Source organism: Chiloscyllium plagiosum, unplaced genomic scaffold (assembly GCF_037043375.1).
Source record: "Chiloscyllium plagiosum isolate Xiang-an unplaced genomic scaffold, Cpla_swu_hap1 HiC_scaffold_2, whole genome shotgun sequence".
NCBI classification, from domain to species: domain Eukaryota; kingdom Metazoa; phylum Chordata; class Chondrichthyes; order Orectolobiformes; family Hemiscylliidae; genus Chiloscyllium; species Chiloscyllium plagiosum.
Window position 1 is genome coordinate 14,261,826 of NW_028270140.1, and position 15,897 is coordinate 14,277,722.

Below are 15,897 nucleotides of genomic sequence, written 5' to 3' on the forward strand. Positions count from 1 at the left end.
AAGATGACTGGGAGCAGAAACCAAAGGGCTTTCCAAACAATGGGTGTTTCCCCTTAGCAAAACAAGTTCTGAATTCTTCTAACTGGAAGTAGCTATAAAACACATCCAGTACAAATAAAACCCCATTATGCGCCAGAAGTGTATCTCTCATGCAAGGCTTAAAGAAAAAACATGGTTACAGAAATACTGACAAGTTAATCCGTAAACCCCTTCATATACATGGACCAAAACCCACATGCCACTAGTTGAAAAAAATTCTAAAATAAATGATATTAAAATATATGTAAATGATACATCTTCCAACACAGAATGTATTGAAGTTTTCAATCTAGATGAACTCAAAAGCAGTTTTAGATGATCAGAATTGAAAAAGGCTCATGCCAAAAGATCTATAGAGAAATCAAAATCATCTCAGCAGTCCACGGAAAAGAACTGTGAAGAGTCAGTTAAGTAAGAAATTAGAGTTGTGACAAATAATATTGGGTACCTCTGAAAAGATAGTGTTGGTAACCAGGTTTAAACTTTGCATTACTGTTCAAGATTTTTCTGAGTATCCTGTAATTTTATATAGCTTTATTTTTATTGTGTATCATAAACTTCTGTTGTTAAGAAATACCTGCAGCCTCCTGTGCATATGTTTTGGTGGTTAACTACCATAGTAACCAACTGCAAATCTTAAATATAAAAGCAAGCCAGATTTCACTCTGGGATTTGACTTGGCCGCTATTGCCATTAGCTGGGATGAGAACACCGATTCTCACTTCACATTTGTGTACATGCACTTTCCAGTGAAAGCTGCTGGAGAGTGGTCAAGGTTAGATAAGTTTCCTTCCCATTCTATGCACTAATGTGGCCAATTTAAGAAGAAAGCATCATCAAATTGTGTTGTTATGAAGAAGAATGAATAGTTTGCGCAAAGCGATGAAGAGAACACCAATTCTTTGCACTTTGCCTTTTTCTGCCATTTCTTCCATCTAAAGGGCTTTTGTGAATTGTTGAGTTCTGATTGCCTCATCCACAAAAAAAACACTGAGCATTAACAGGCTTTCAGCTGTGAGGTGAGCTGGGTGTGGCGTGTAGGGGGAAAGTGGGGAGAAGAGGATGGGATCACAGTCAACCTTGACCCTGCTGTCATCTGACATCCAGATGCATGTTTTCAGCTGGAATACTAGAGCACGTCACTGGCCATTGTCTTGATGAGATGCTGTGGTTAATTATGACTCCTCTTCCACATAAACTCAGCTAATCTGCAGGAACTGACAAAACTAAGATGTTTGTGATCTGTGCATTGCCTGTTGGCATCAGGAACCAATGATTTTTATGTTGGCTATTCTGGCAATTTAACAAGACTTTTGTTTTGACTTTCAATTTCTGAGATTCAGAAGTACTTTAGCAAAAAGAGACAATAACAAAGTTTAACTGTATAATGTGGTTTACCCCTTTGCTCTATACATTTCAGAGGCATAGATAATTTGTCTCTTTGTAACATTTTGATTGGACTTTGAGCCTGTTCAGAGGCAGCTGAAAAATGTTATAACATTGCTAAGACTATGAAGTCTTTAAATGATGTGTAGGTTAATATTGGAAATTTGCAAAAATGCATATGATTGGGAAGTTACTGAATAAAAGTGACAAAAATTTTCTTTTAAGGAATGTGTTTTGTTCATTTCAGGTACTTTGTTGGTGTACTAAATAAAAGAACTGGGAAAATGGAGGTGTATGATGCACAGCTTTTCAACATGCAGCCCTTCTTTCCTGGTATGTTCTTCTGTACATAGAACTTGATGACCTTGTGAGCACTATTTGATTTGGATAAGCCAGGTTCTTTAGCATCAAGAGTTGGACTTATGTGATACAGTTAATTGAAAAGCAATCAGATGCATTCCAGAAGAATTGTCAGTCAAAAATGATCACTGATTCAGAGAATAATCTACTAGATGGGATGACTGAAAGCACTGAGGTACTCTATCCCCATTGCTGACTGCTTCTGGAATTGCAACAGTTCAGAAACAACAAATTGCACACTCTGTAATTCAGCAAATCAAAAATGTCATTATGTTGTAAAGTATCTGAAGGCATTCCAAAAACATGATCAAAATATTGTGCTGGGCCGAAGAACGAGATGGCAGAATGGGTGACTAACATTTTGGCCGAAGAGATGGACTTTAAAGAGATTGGAATGGAATTTGAGGGTGGGACCTAGTTGGGTTCAGTGTGTGGTTGACAATGATAGAAAAAGGATAGTGAAATGCACAAAAAAGCAGGATCAGTTGAAGAGCATGTGGGTAATCGAGCAGCTGCGTCAGTTAGAAAATTAAGCAGGGATGAGGAAATGGAAGTTTAATTATAAATTAAGTATTTTACGATGTTGGAGAACAGAGCCAGGCTTGGAGTCCTCTACGCCTGTTACTTCTATCTTCGAGGCCCATGTTAGGCACTTTATGATGTTTGAGTGAAGTGATAAGGCACAATATAATTGCATGTTATTTTTATTTTTCTGGGTTTGTTGAAAAATGCCTGTAATTGCTTTTATTGTAGTTCGATAAGGATGTAGAATGTCATCACCTGTGAAGTGTTGAGTTTCAGAACTGGTTGTCTAATTTATTTTAAGAATGATTTGAAATGTCCATTTATGAATTGGAGCAGCGTGTTGATGCTCGTGTCATCTCCTCAGGTGAATCTGCCATTGAAGGAGATACCAGTGAAAAAGGCACTTCTTACAGGGAGAAGGTAATTAATCTTTTTATAGCATTTGACAAAGATTGCAATTATGGATGCACTACAGTTGCTTGCCAGGGCTTCAGGAGCAGCATTTTCCAAACCTGTGACCTCCGCCACAGAAGGACAGGGGCAGAAGGTACATGAGGAGGCAGTTAAATCTGTTGGGTCTCTGGATGAGGGGATTTTCCAAGAGGAGAGCTTGAGTAGACTAAGCCTACATTCCCTGGCTTTTAGAAGAACGAGTGATAGTCATAGAGATGTACAGCACGGGAACAGAGGGCTCCTGCCCAAAACATCGATTTTCCTGCTCTTCGGATGCTGCCTGACCTGCTGTGCATTTCCAGCACCACTCTAATCTTGACTCTAATCTCCAGCATCTGCAGTCCTCACTTTCGCCTGGTATTGTCATTCTGCAATCCTTCACTTTACTTTGTGCTTTTAGTGGAATAATTGTGCAGGTTTATCTTGACACTGGTGATGCTGCAACCCTCAGCTGAGTATGTGGAGCTTTCTTTTATAAATTTACTAAATCTAGCATTCATCTCCTGTGAATTGGTTTGTGTTTTCTTTTCCATATGGCAAGCGAGGACAAATGGAATTTGCTCAACTATTGGCAAACCAGTGGGACTAAGTGGAAAGTACAGAACATAACTATTGCTAAAAGGTTGCTACATCTGCATGCCAATGACAGGCCCAATCAATACATTCCTCTCGAGCTTTATAAATTGGTAACCCTTTTATCAAATCTAGACCAGATGCCTGCAAGACGTAAAATGTCTCCTTGTAGCAATGTTTTTAAAATCTGAAACTTTCAAAGCCTTTATCAGCAATTAGAATATTGTGTACAGTTTTTGTTAACCTGTCTGTGCAGGCCTGTGAATGCGTGGGAAGAAATTATCCAAAGTGATGTTTTGCTATTAAAATATATTAACTGTTTACTGTTGATTCCGTAGGTGGATTCCCTCATTGAGGCGTTTGGCACAAAGAAACAAAAACGTGCCCTAAGCTCTCGCAGACTGAATCAGGTCGGGAATGAGACTTTACAGATAGCTGTAGCCAAAGCAGCAGAAAATATAATTGAAAAGAAAGGAATCACAGGTAAAGGAACTCTTCTGTGACTATTTAAGATCAAACAATCTACCTGCACAAAATAACTTTATTTTACAGCAACCTGAATTTTTGATCTGAGGGAGCGTGCAAGGGGAGGGGCACTAATGTATAATAACTATTTTGTCAAGATATGTGAATAAGTCATATGCAAATCTCAAAGCTATCCCTTGTGAAGATTAGTCAGTGCTAAGCTTTTATTATTAGAATTTGAATCTCTACAGTATGGAAACAGGCCCTTCGGCCCAGCAATTCCACACCAACCCTCTGAAGAGTACCCACCCAGACCCGTTCCCCTATCACTTGGCAGTTCCCCCAGACAAATGCACCTAACCTACACTGCCCTGAACACTATGGGCAATTTAGCATGACCAATTCACCTAACCTGCACATCTTTGGACTGTGGGAAGAAACCGGAGCACCCAGAGGAAACCCACACAGACACGGGAAGAATATGCAAACTCCACACAGACAGTCGCCTGAGGCTGGAATTGAGCCAGGGTCCCTAGCACTGCAAGGCAGCAGTGCTAACCACTGAGCCACTATGCCACTCCTGCAGTGTATAGGTATAGGAGATAAATGTGCTCCACTCACCAACTAACACTGTTAATACTTTTGACTATTAGTTCGGGCATTGAGAATTATCAGTCTTAGCAATCATGAGAGGGAGAGTGCAACTGCCCAGTCATGTTATAGAGGTTTATAAAATTATGAGGGGCATGGATAGGTTAAATAGACAAGGTCTTTTCCCTGGGGTGGGGGTGTCCAGAACAAGACTGGACATAGGTTTAGGGTGAGAGGGGAAAAATTTAAAAGGGACCTAAGAGGAAATACTTTCACACAAGAGGGTGGTGTGCGTATGGAATGAGCTGCCAAAGGAAGTGGTGGAGGCTAGTACAATTACAAAGTTTAAAAGTTAAAAATCACACAACACCAGGATATAGTCCAACAGGTTTAATTGGAAGCACTAGCTTTCGGAGTGCTGCTCCTTCGTCAGGCGGTTGACACAATGATCTGATGAAGGAGCGTCACTCCGAAAGCTAGTGTGCTTCCAATTAAACCTGTTGGACTATAACCTGGTGTTGTGTGATTTTTAACTTTGTACACCCCGGTCCAACACCGGCATCTCCAGATTTAAAAGGCATCTGGATGCGTTTAGGAAGGGTTTAGAGGGATATGAGCCAAATTCTGGCAAATGGGACTACATTAAATTAGGATATCTGGTCAGCGTGGATGATTTAGACCGAAGGGTCTGTTTCCATGCTGTACATCTCTGTGACTCTATGACTCCATATTTATGACAATTATTAAGATCCAGGCCAATTAAGTTTGGATCTTCACAGTTTTGGAGACTTCTGTAGATCATGAATGTTGTGCAACCTCGGGTCTCTGTTTAGTTTTTACCCCCATTGTAACCAGATTACATAAACATGCCTTTGAGCTGGAATTTCTTTTTTGGAATTCCCAATTTTGCCTTCAGCTAAGGCATGCAATTTAATCATGAATGTGAAACTTACAAGATGCAAATTTAAAAAGGTAGTTTTAAATGATATGTCCCAGGGAGTGTAATGGTTTACACCTTCGATATGTGGTTTGCATCAAATTGACTCTTCAGTAACCAGTTTACTATGATTGGAATTCATAGAAGACTGTTCACTTATCCATCCGTGTCAAGGAAGGAAGGTGCAGGGTATGTTAGAAAAGACTTTATGGAAGCTGCTACAAAATGTTTGGGGCATTGGAAAGTTCAGATTAGCAAAATGAAAATTATTGAGGTTCAAAAGTTCTTTTGAGTATTTAACTTGTTCTCATTGGACCAGTAGGTGGACGAACCTTAGAATCACAGAACCCCAAAAGTGTGGAAGCATGGGATTCGGCCATTAATTCCACACCTTCCGAAGATCATCCAACCCAGATCCATACCCCGTCTACCTTATTCCTGTAACCCTGCATTTCCCATGGCTAATGCACTTAACCTGCATATCTTTGGACTGACAGAGGAAACAAACGCAGACATAGGGATAATGCGCAAACTCCACACGGGCAGTCACCCGAGGCTGGAATCGAAACTGGCTCCCTGGCACTGAGGCAGCAGTACCATCTACTGAGCCACCATCTTGATAAAAATTTCAAAATAATGCGTGTGATGGATATAGTCAGGTTGTTTAACTTCAGTTTTGGGAGGTTAGAGGATACAAGTTCCAGAGAAGCTGGAAGGTATTTCTTTGTCATGTTTTAGGCTCATTGAATAATATTTCATTTCATTCTCAAGATTAGAAGATTGAGAATCTGAAATATTCTGGAAACCGCTTCAGTCTTGAGATTGTGGGGTTAGTATTATTTAACTGGGGAGAAATTGCAGAAAGCTGAAACACAAAGGGACTTGTACACAAAACGCAGAAAACTAGCTCACAGGTGCAGCAGGTAATCAGGAAGGCTAATGGAATTTTGCCCCTTATTTAAAGGGGGTTGGAGTCTCAGAATAAGAAAGTCTTACTGTAACTGTGCAAGGTGCTGGTGAGACCATGTCTGGAGTACTTAAGCAGTTTTGATCCCCTGGTTTAAGGGAAGATTTTATTTCACTGGACACAGTTTAGAAAAGGTTTGCTAAGATGATTAGTAAATGTTGAGGGATTGCCTTCTGAGTAAAGGTTAAACCAGATGGTACTATACTCATTGGAATTTAGAAGAACAAGAGGCAGTTTTATTGAAACATAGGATTCTTAAGGGGCTTGACTGGGTAAATGCTAAGAGGATGGTTCCTCATGGGAGAGCCTAGGACCAGAGGGCCTAGTATCAGAATTTAAAACTGAGATGAGGAGGAATTTTTTTCTCAGAGTTGTGAGAGTCTTTGGAACTCCTTCCCACAGAGAGCTGTGGGGGCAGAGTCCTTGGGAATATTTAAGGATGGGATAGATTCTTGATCACTAGGGAAATCCAGTGTTATGGGAAAGGGCAGTAGAATGGTTGTGAGGAATGTCAGATCAGCCATGATCTATTCCTATTTTTTATAAATTATTATCAGTGCATAGGGAATAGGCTGCATGGCACTGAGCATGCTTTGCTAATCAGTACTGTCATCTTTGAGCTTCTGTTTAATCTCCTGTACTCTGTGTGCCTTGATTCCCTAAGAAGCTAAAACATCTCTATCTCAGGGATAGACAATTCCAAAGCTTCACAATCTTATTACTGCAGAAATTCCTCTTATCTCCTAATAATTGAACCTTTATCCTGAAACTGTGTCCCATTAATATAGATTTCCAATCCAGGAGAAAAATAACCTCTCATCTTGAAAGCAGTCAATATGTAGACAGTTTCAATGCTTTCTGCCTTTGTTGCTGACAGCATTGTATACCATACAACTTTGAGGATAAACCTAACTTGCTGTCTTCCACTAATTTCAGTTCCTCTTGATTTGCTGACATTATCAGATCCCCAAGTTCTGATCAATGATTTAGCACTCATAAGGAAGCTGCGCTCAGAACGGTTCTTTCCAAATATCCAGGTCAACAAAATCAAATCGGTCAAATTAAGCAACAAATAACAGGGCTAGAGTTTGAACACCCCTGATGGAGATGAAAGATTAAATTGATGTCTTAAGAGATAGGTTTTCTCCTCTTAGACATTTTACACCACCTCCTACGATGTCAAATTCTAGAATCCCCACAGTGTGGAAACAGGCCCTTCGGCCCAGTAAGTCCACACCAACCCTCCAAAGAGTAACCCACCCAGACCCATTCCCCTACCCTATATTTACTCCTGTCTAATGCGCCTAACCTACACCTCCCTGAACACTATGGGCAATTTAGTTTGGCCAATTCATCTAGACACATCTTTAGACTGTGGGAGGAAACCAGAGCACCCGGAGGAAACCCACGCAGACACTGGGAGAATGTTCAAACTCCACACAGTTGCCAGAGGCTGGAATTGAACCTGGGTCCCTGGCGGTCCCTCAGTGGTAACCACTGAGCCACCGTGCCGCCCCTTTAATATAAGTAAATTTAAAACTGCTCACAATTGAACCCATATGAATGGCCTTTTCTCATTTTGTATTTGTTCTTTCCTTCTCAATGGTCGAATGATGTAAGGCAACAGTTTGAGACAGCATTCTGTTGCACCTTGGTAAGTGTTAACAGTGCAAAGGTGACACTAGCAACATTCCATAATTAGTCTCAGTCTCGGCGGTACCTTTTCAGTGGTACAGGTCGGATATCCTTTATTTGAGAACCTCTGGACCAATTGCGAATCAGAATTGGATAATTTCGGTTTTGGGATAAAAACATTACTCAGGGTAATGTTTTCATCAAGCTACATTGAAAACATGTGACAAGATGGATTATGGATTTTAACAGAATCTAATGTTTGCTTAGAAATGCCTTTCTGACATGTTTATTGGAAAAATAAAACCTTTTTTTGCAATGAAAAGCATCAAAATCCAAAACTAAGGCAGCACTGTGAACAATGTTGCTAAACAGCTGAATATGATAGGCTTCAGGTCAGGGCCAGTTAAGGCACTTTACTAAAATTTCAGAATTGAAAGAAAGTGACTCAGTGACACCCACACTGACCCTGGTCAGTTTTCCAGGGGTATCAATTCATTTATTTGAAGGCTCCCAACAGAATTTGGGTAAATTTTCTTAAGAGAGATGAACAGGCTAGAGCTGGTTGACATGGTTTGAATGGGTTTCAGATCACATACTTCCTGTGCAAATTAGCAGGAGGGTGCATTCAAAACATATTTTGGGGTTTAGGTCATTTCAGTTTCCGGATGTACGGTTAATCAGCTAAAATGACCAAGCCTCTGCACCCAACTTATGATAAAGAAAATAAAATAGAACTAGGGATAGATCTTAAGTAATTAAACAATATTTGAACTCCATTTACCTAACACAATCTTTCAACTTTGAAAATTGACCCCACTCTATTGGAATAGTTTCAGATTTTCACTATCCTTCTATAGAGTCATACAGCATGGAAATCGATCCTTCAGTCCAATTAGTCCACACCAACCATGTTCCCAAGCTAAACTGGTTCCACTTGCCCATATCCCTCCAAATCTTTCCTATTCGTGTACCTATCCAAATGTCTTTTAAGTGTTGTAACTCTACCTGTATCCACCACTTTCTCTAGCATTTCATTCCAATCTCTCTGTAAAAACAATTTGCCCCTCATGTCCTTTTTAAAACTTTCTCCTCTCTCACCTTAAAAATATGCCCCTAGTTTTGAACTCCCTCACCCTAGGGAAAAGGCTCTTGCTTTTCATCTCCACTCTGCCCCTCATGATTTTATAAACCTCGATCAGGTCACCCCTCAACCTCCTACGTTCCAGTGAAAAAAGTATGAAAGTACTTACTGATTCTGCTCCTAAATGGCCTAACTCTGATTTTGAAATGATGCCTTCTTGTTCTGAATTCCTTCATTAGAGGAAATAATTCCTCAGTACCTACCTTATTGAATCCTTTTAGTCATACTGAACTTGATGAGATCACACCTCAACCTTCTTAACCCAACAGAATGTAAGCTTATTTTCATAATTGAGATCTTTTTGAAGTCCTGTTATTATTCTGATGAATTGGGACTGTTTCTCTTTCAAAATGATTGGGTTTTTTTTCAGAAATTTGGTGCCCAAAACTAAGCACAAGAATCTAGAGGGACTCTGACATACTCTTAGAGGAGATTGCCAACAAGCTACTTTTTCATTAAGGTCACGAACTTAGTTAAGTTCAGTACTGTAGCTGTGTTCTGCTAGATTGACATCACAGAGATCATGCCAATTCCATTTTAGCAAATTATAATCTTGAACAGCAAGAAAGATGTTAAAATCCCAAATGCTTTGCTAATTCTTATCGGGAACGTAACCTAGATTACAATATTTGTTTGAGAAAGCAAGAAGTGGTTGCTATCCATTTCCAGAAAATCATTTAAATAAATATGACCTATTTATTTTACAAAGGTAAAGTGAAGACTCCACTGGATGATTAACTAGTTGCAGCTTTATAGAATCCTATTATTTGGCATCGTATTTGTAAGGAAACAGCTGCATCTTCTCTGCTTTCGTCTGTTATTATGGAATGTATTGGAATACTGTTTTGCAATATACATGTGATATTATTTTCAACATTTGGTTTTCACAAAGCTATAACTAGTGAGGCGACACAGTTCGAGTCTCAGGACAAGTCAGACTTTATTCCACCTTGTCATGCTGATGCGGATAAGCCTGAAGATGTTTACAAGTTTGAGGACCGTATCCTTTATTTACTGCAAGTTGAGCTTTGCTATTCACGGGTACAGTAACGGCTCTCCAGAAGCAGTTCAGTTTGTCTTTTACATACAAAGTTTGTAAGGTTACTATTCTGTAGTGCATGCTGTTGGAGAGAAGGTTTTAAGTTAAGTGGTATGGAGAAAGGGGAGTGACAAGAGTATTCAAAGGTACTTACAGCACAGAAACAGTCAGTTTTGAGTCAGCGTGTCTCGACATAATGTTTATGCTATACATGACCCTCTTCCCATCTATCTTTATCTAACCCCATCAATAATTCCATCTGTTCCTTGTTACTCAAAATTGCTTATCTAATTTCCCCTGAAATGTAAAGAAGTTCTTTGCCTCAGCTGTTCCTTGTGTTAGTGCACTCCTCACTCCTACTTCCTAGGTAAAGATATTTCTCCCAACTTGATTTACTAGAGATTATCTTAAACTCGCTTGTCCTGTTCCATCCTTCAAGTGGATACATGAATTCAGCAAAACCTTTTTCGAAAACAAAGTGCAGCAAATGCTGGAAATCTGAAGTAAAATCACAAAATACTGAAAAGTAGGCCTGGCAGCATTTGTGGAGAGAGTAACAGAATTTTTTTTCTTTGAGAAATGCCGTAACAGTTCCTAAACTAGTGTTACATTGCAAACTTTTAAAAGGTAGTAAATTCATTCATTTGGTCTCCAGGAGTCAGGAAAGATCCACCCACCCCCAGAGTCAGTGATGGAAGTGGGCGGATGGCAACACCAGCAATTTAGAAGGCCCACCTGTGTTTACTGTGACATTACTGCTTCGTGGTTAGCATTGCTGCCTCACAGCACCAGGGACCCGGGTTCAATTCCTGCCTCGGGTGACTTGTCTGTGTGGAGTTTGCATATTCTCCCCATGTCTGCGTGGGTTTCCTCCGGGTGCTGCGGTTTCCTCCCACAATCCAAAGATGTGCAGGTTAGGTGAATTGGCCATGGTAAAATGCCCATAGTGTTGGGTGCATTAGTTAAGGGTAAATATAAGGTAGGGGAATGGGACTGGGTGGGTTACTCTTTGGAGGGTCGGTGTGGACTTGTTGGGCCAAAGGGCCTGTTTCCATACTGTAGAAATCTAATGTAATCTTATTTGGACTCTTAACACTCAGTCCTCAGCACCTCTGAGGTCCGTCTATATCACCTGTTGTTCCAATGCTCACTTACCCAGTGTCCCACTAGATACAGAACCAATGAACCATATAAATAATACTGGAAAGTCTTTGAAACAAATAAAACAAAATCAGCCTTTCAAAATTCACTTTGAAAAAGCATCCCCCTCGGATTGTTACTCAAGCATGCAATGAAATTCCCATTGAAAACACCTGCATGCCACTTGACATATAATCTTGTCCAAATTAACAGACTTTGTAAAACTATTTCAAAGAAAAATAAACTTATTACAACATCATAACCATCAAACATATAAAGCTAGCAGTCTCCTTCAATGTTTGTAAATAATCCACAGGGTTCAGGGCATTTCAGACAAAGTTTGAGACACCTAGGACACAATGACCTTTCAGAAACAGTTGGAAAATCATAATCATAAAGGTTTTTGAAGTGAAGTTGATAAATATTGGAAAAGGAGAGAACTTAAAAGACAATGAAAAGGACAGAGAAATTGAACTGACAATGGCTAATGGGTGCAGTGGTTGCAATGTCTGAATCATTTTGTAAGGACATATGAAATAGGACTTGATAGAAGCTGTATGATCCTCAAGTCTACTATGTCATTTAATAAGTTCAAGGCTGATCTTTAAAAGTGCAAAGTATTGTAAAATTCTAAGATTGTGATCTTCCCTCCATCAGAGGCCAGAAGTGGGACGTTCGCCAATGATGGTGCAGTGTTCAGCACCATTCATGACTCCTCAGATTCTGAAGCAGTCCATTTTCAAATGCAACAAGATGTGGACAATATCCAGCTTTGACCATCACCAATAAGACAACCTAACTACCACTCCTTGACATTCAATGGTGTTACCATTATTGACTCCCCCCCCCCCCCCCCCCACTTTTAACATCCTTGGGGTTACCATTGACCAGAAACTGAATTGGACTTGTCATGTAAACACATTGGCTTCAAGAGCAGGTCTGAGGTTAGGAATGCTGCAGTGAGTAACTCCCTCCTGGCTCCCCCAAGCCTATCCATCATCTACAAGGCACAAATGAGGGGTGTGTTGGAATACTCACCACTTGTCTGGAAAGGTTTATCACCAATGACGCTCAGGAAGATTGATAGCATCCAGGCCAAAGCAACACACTTGTTTGGCACTACATCCACAAACATCCACCCCCTCCATCACCGAGGCTCAGTGCACACTGCTGTTACTGTCTACAAGATGCACTGCAGAAAGAAAAATCACCCAATGATCCTTAGACAGCACCTTCAAAACCCACAACCACTTCCATCTCTTAGGACAAGGGCAGCAGATACTTGGTAACATCACCTGCAAGTTTGCCTCCATACTGGGTCAAGATATTGGAATTCCCTCCCTAATGGTATTGTGGGTTAACTTACAGCAGGTGGTCTGCCGTGGTTCAAGAAGGCAGTTCACCACCACCTCCTCAAGGGCAACTGGGACAGGCAATAAATGCTGGCCAGCTAGGAATGCCCACATTCCACAGATCAATAAGAGAAAACTGCCACTCATCATCTTGACTTGGAAATATATCACTGTTCCTTCACTGTCACTGGGTCAAAATCCTGAAACTCCCTAATGGCATTGTCTGTCAACACATAGCAGATGGACTGCACGGTTTCAAGAAGGCAGCTCACCACCATCTCCATAAGGGCAGCTAGAGATGGTCAATAAATGCTGGAGAGCCAGTGAATCGCATGAATGAATAAAAAAAAGTCAAATGATGGGAAAATCTTGATGGTGACTCTTTCTTTAAGAGATGACAACTACTTGGTCTAATTACAATTCTAGCACTATGGTATTATGGCAGATCAAAATAATTAGATAATTGCAACTCGTGTCAAATTTCTTAAAATTGTCGGTCATTTTCACCTGTGGACATCTCCTTAACTAATCACAAGTCATCTCGTCTACTGAATATCAAGCGATTGAAGCACATAGTGAACTACCGAAGATAAGTGCTGCAGAAGAAATTAGCAAATTAGCACAAACTGGCAAGTAAGTTTAGTGGATAATATGTTAGTATGAGGTTGTCAGCCACAATAATTACCATCATTATTAAATTTCTGATGCCTTTCATATAAATTCCTGTTCTGAAGAGTATATTTTACAGAAGAAAATCTGTACTGCTTACATTTCATAACAGCTGTTAATCATCTTTTGCTACTGTTATGAAGATGTAGGTGTACTGTACCTGTAAGTAAGTTAAAAGCTAGCAGAACTACTAGACAACACCAAGTGTTCTGAACAAAATATAGTGTAACATGTGGCCAGCAGCTAATGTAGCTGGTTGCCTGGAGACAAAAACAAATTTGAATTAGGCCAATCAATTTAAATTATACCCAGAAAAAACCAAACTCCAATCATTTGAATTGAGTATATTGACAATATTAAAAGCCAGTGACATAATGCGATGCTTTGGGGGTATAAGACCGGGAAAAAATGAACAATTGAGTGAGAACTGCCAGAAGACCAATGGATGTAGGCTGCTAGTGAAAACTCTGAGGTACCTGTCTAGAGAATGAGTTTGCACAGAGAAAAACATCAACACCGACCTGGAAAGCAACTCTACAGAGGAAAATATAAAGATTTGACTGCTGGCTGATTTTGAAATTTGAATTTTTCAGTAAATCTTAATCGGGGGTTTTATCGGACCAGTATTATAGAAGGAAAAATATAAGACAGGTTAGAAGGAGTTGTAAATAGTTGTTAGTTAATTATTCTCTGTTATACTTAAGAAATAAAATTGTTAATTTTTACTTTATTTAGTTCTTGGCCTCTGAAATTTTCACAGATTACTGCACGGGATAAATCTTTTCTGTGTTGCTTGTTTAAATTAAGCAGGAGAGTTTACCCCGTGATGTAACACTACATAATGTTGCAATTTTTAAACACACTAAGGAAATGCTGTTTGGTCTAGTAGAAGATGAAAGAAGATGAAGCTTAATATTTAAGCATGATTTATTGTTCTTTACTTTTAGCTATTCCTTCTTTGTCCTGGAATCACTGAAGTCCTTACCTCAGGATGAGAAAAATCGTGGTCATATGTGTTACTGCCTACATTACTTACAGATTCTGATCAGATTACACAATTTAAGAGACCGTGAATTAAAACAGAAAGGTAAAATTTATTTGTCGTCTATTTTTATACTGAAGATCGACGTGTACATTAAATCAGTTCCAAGAATTACACTTGGGAGCATTGAGAGCTTTAACATTATTTGTGCAAAGCTTGCCTAGCATAAAAGTATGAAGTTGGGCCTCTGTTTAAATTTTGTGACCTTGGACGAAGTCGGTCAGGATCAGGAATCCACAGATTTGGAACTTTCATACTTCACCTATTTATTCAGTTGAACTGTGGGCCTTATACTTTTTTGAAGATAGTGTATCCAATTTAATTTCCAGTAGGTTTCACTGTCCTAAAATCTCCTCCTGATTGTTGATTAGTATTAAACAAAAACAATTGTTGTTTTGTAAAATCGCCCAATGACAATTTAGCATGGCCAGTTCACTTAACTTGCACATCTTTGTGACTGTGGAAAGAAATCAGAGCACCTGGTTTCTGTACTACATCAACTTACAGTTAAAGTACATGAGCTAAACAACAGTTCTCCGGGTAACAATAACTAAATGGGTCATGAGGTATATTTATTATTTTGGAATTTTTTGCTCAGTTATTTAACTTAGCTGGTGCACCCAGTATTACAAAGGTGAGCACTTAACTGCAGTAGAAATAGAATGATTCTGTTTTACTCAGAATAAATAGAAATAAGATTAGACTACTTGGCCCATTGAGCCTGCTCTGCCATTCAGTGAGATTGTGGCTGATTTGACTGACCTTAACTCCACCTTTCTGCACATCCCCCATTATCCTTGATTCCCTTTTGTATCAAAAATCGATCTAATCCAGTCTTGAATATGTTCAATGATCCCAGTTTCACTCCTTGATGTTAAAGAGCATTCTAAAGATTAAATATTCCTAAGAAGGAATTCCTACTTATCTCTGTCTTAAACAGGTGATCCACTTATTTTTAAATGCTCTACGTTACCCAAAAAAGGGAAAATCCCTCAGGATGTTCTATGTTTCAATAAGATCTCCTCTCATTGTTCTAACCTCCATTGAGTATAGTCCGAACCTGCTCAATCTTTTCTCAAACCCCTTTATCTCAGGACTCAACCTAGTGCACTATTTCTGCGCTGCAAACAATGCAAGTAATACGTCTCCTTAAGTATGGTGACCGTAACTGTACACAATACTTTAGGTGTAATCTTGCCAATGCCCTGTTCGGCTTTTCAAAGAAATTTCTTTTTTTTTGGGATAGGCTTTCCTTTATAATATGAAACAAATTACTGGTCCGATTCAAATAGTTTGTACTTTGGCATGATTTGAAGATCTTTCATTCTGCAATTTTCAATTGATATTGAACGGTAGGAATTTCAGTAACTTAAAAAGTGGATTCTTTTTGGGGCGACACAGTGGCTCAATGGTTAGCACTGCTGCCTCACAGCACCAGGGACCCGAGTTCGATTCCAGCCTCGGGCGACTGCCTGTGTCGAGTTTGCATGTTTTCCCCGTGTCTGCGTGAGTTTCCTCCAGGTGCTCTGGTTTCTTTCCACAGTCACAAAGATGTGCAAGTTAAGTGAACTGGCCATGCTAAA

General features: G+C 39.6%; 1 protein-coding gene across 2 annotated transcripts in view; it reads left to right on the top strand.

Annotated features, from left to right (window-relative positions):
* The window catches only part of polr1e (RNA polymerase I subunit E), a 36,810-nt gene that overhangs the window by 10,460 nt on the left and 10,453 nt on the right, over positions 1 to 15,897 (top strand). For both annotated transcript variants that reach the window (XM_043719713.2, XM_043719721.2), the window contains exons 4-9: positions 1,673 to 1,758; positions 2,675 to 2,730; positions 3,675 to 3,819; positions 9,965 to 10,072; positions 13,140 to 13,236; positions 14,220 to 14,359. In XM_043719713.2, coding sequence (XP_043575648.2) covers positions 1,673 to 1,758; positions 2,675 to 2,730; positions 3,675 to 3,819; positions 9,965 to 10,072; positions 13,140 to 13,236; positions 14,220 to 14,359 — 632 coding nt within the window. The remainder of the gene's footprint in view (positions 1 to 1,672; positions 1,759 to 2,674; positions 2,731 to 3,674; positions 3,820 to 9,964; positions 10,073 to 13,139; positions 13,237 to 14,219; positions 14,360 to 15,897) is intronic.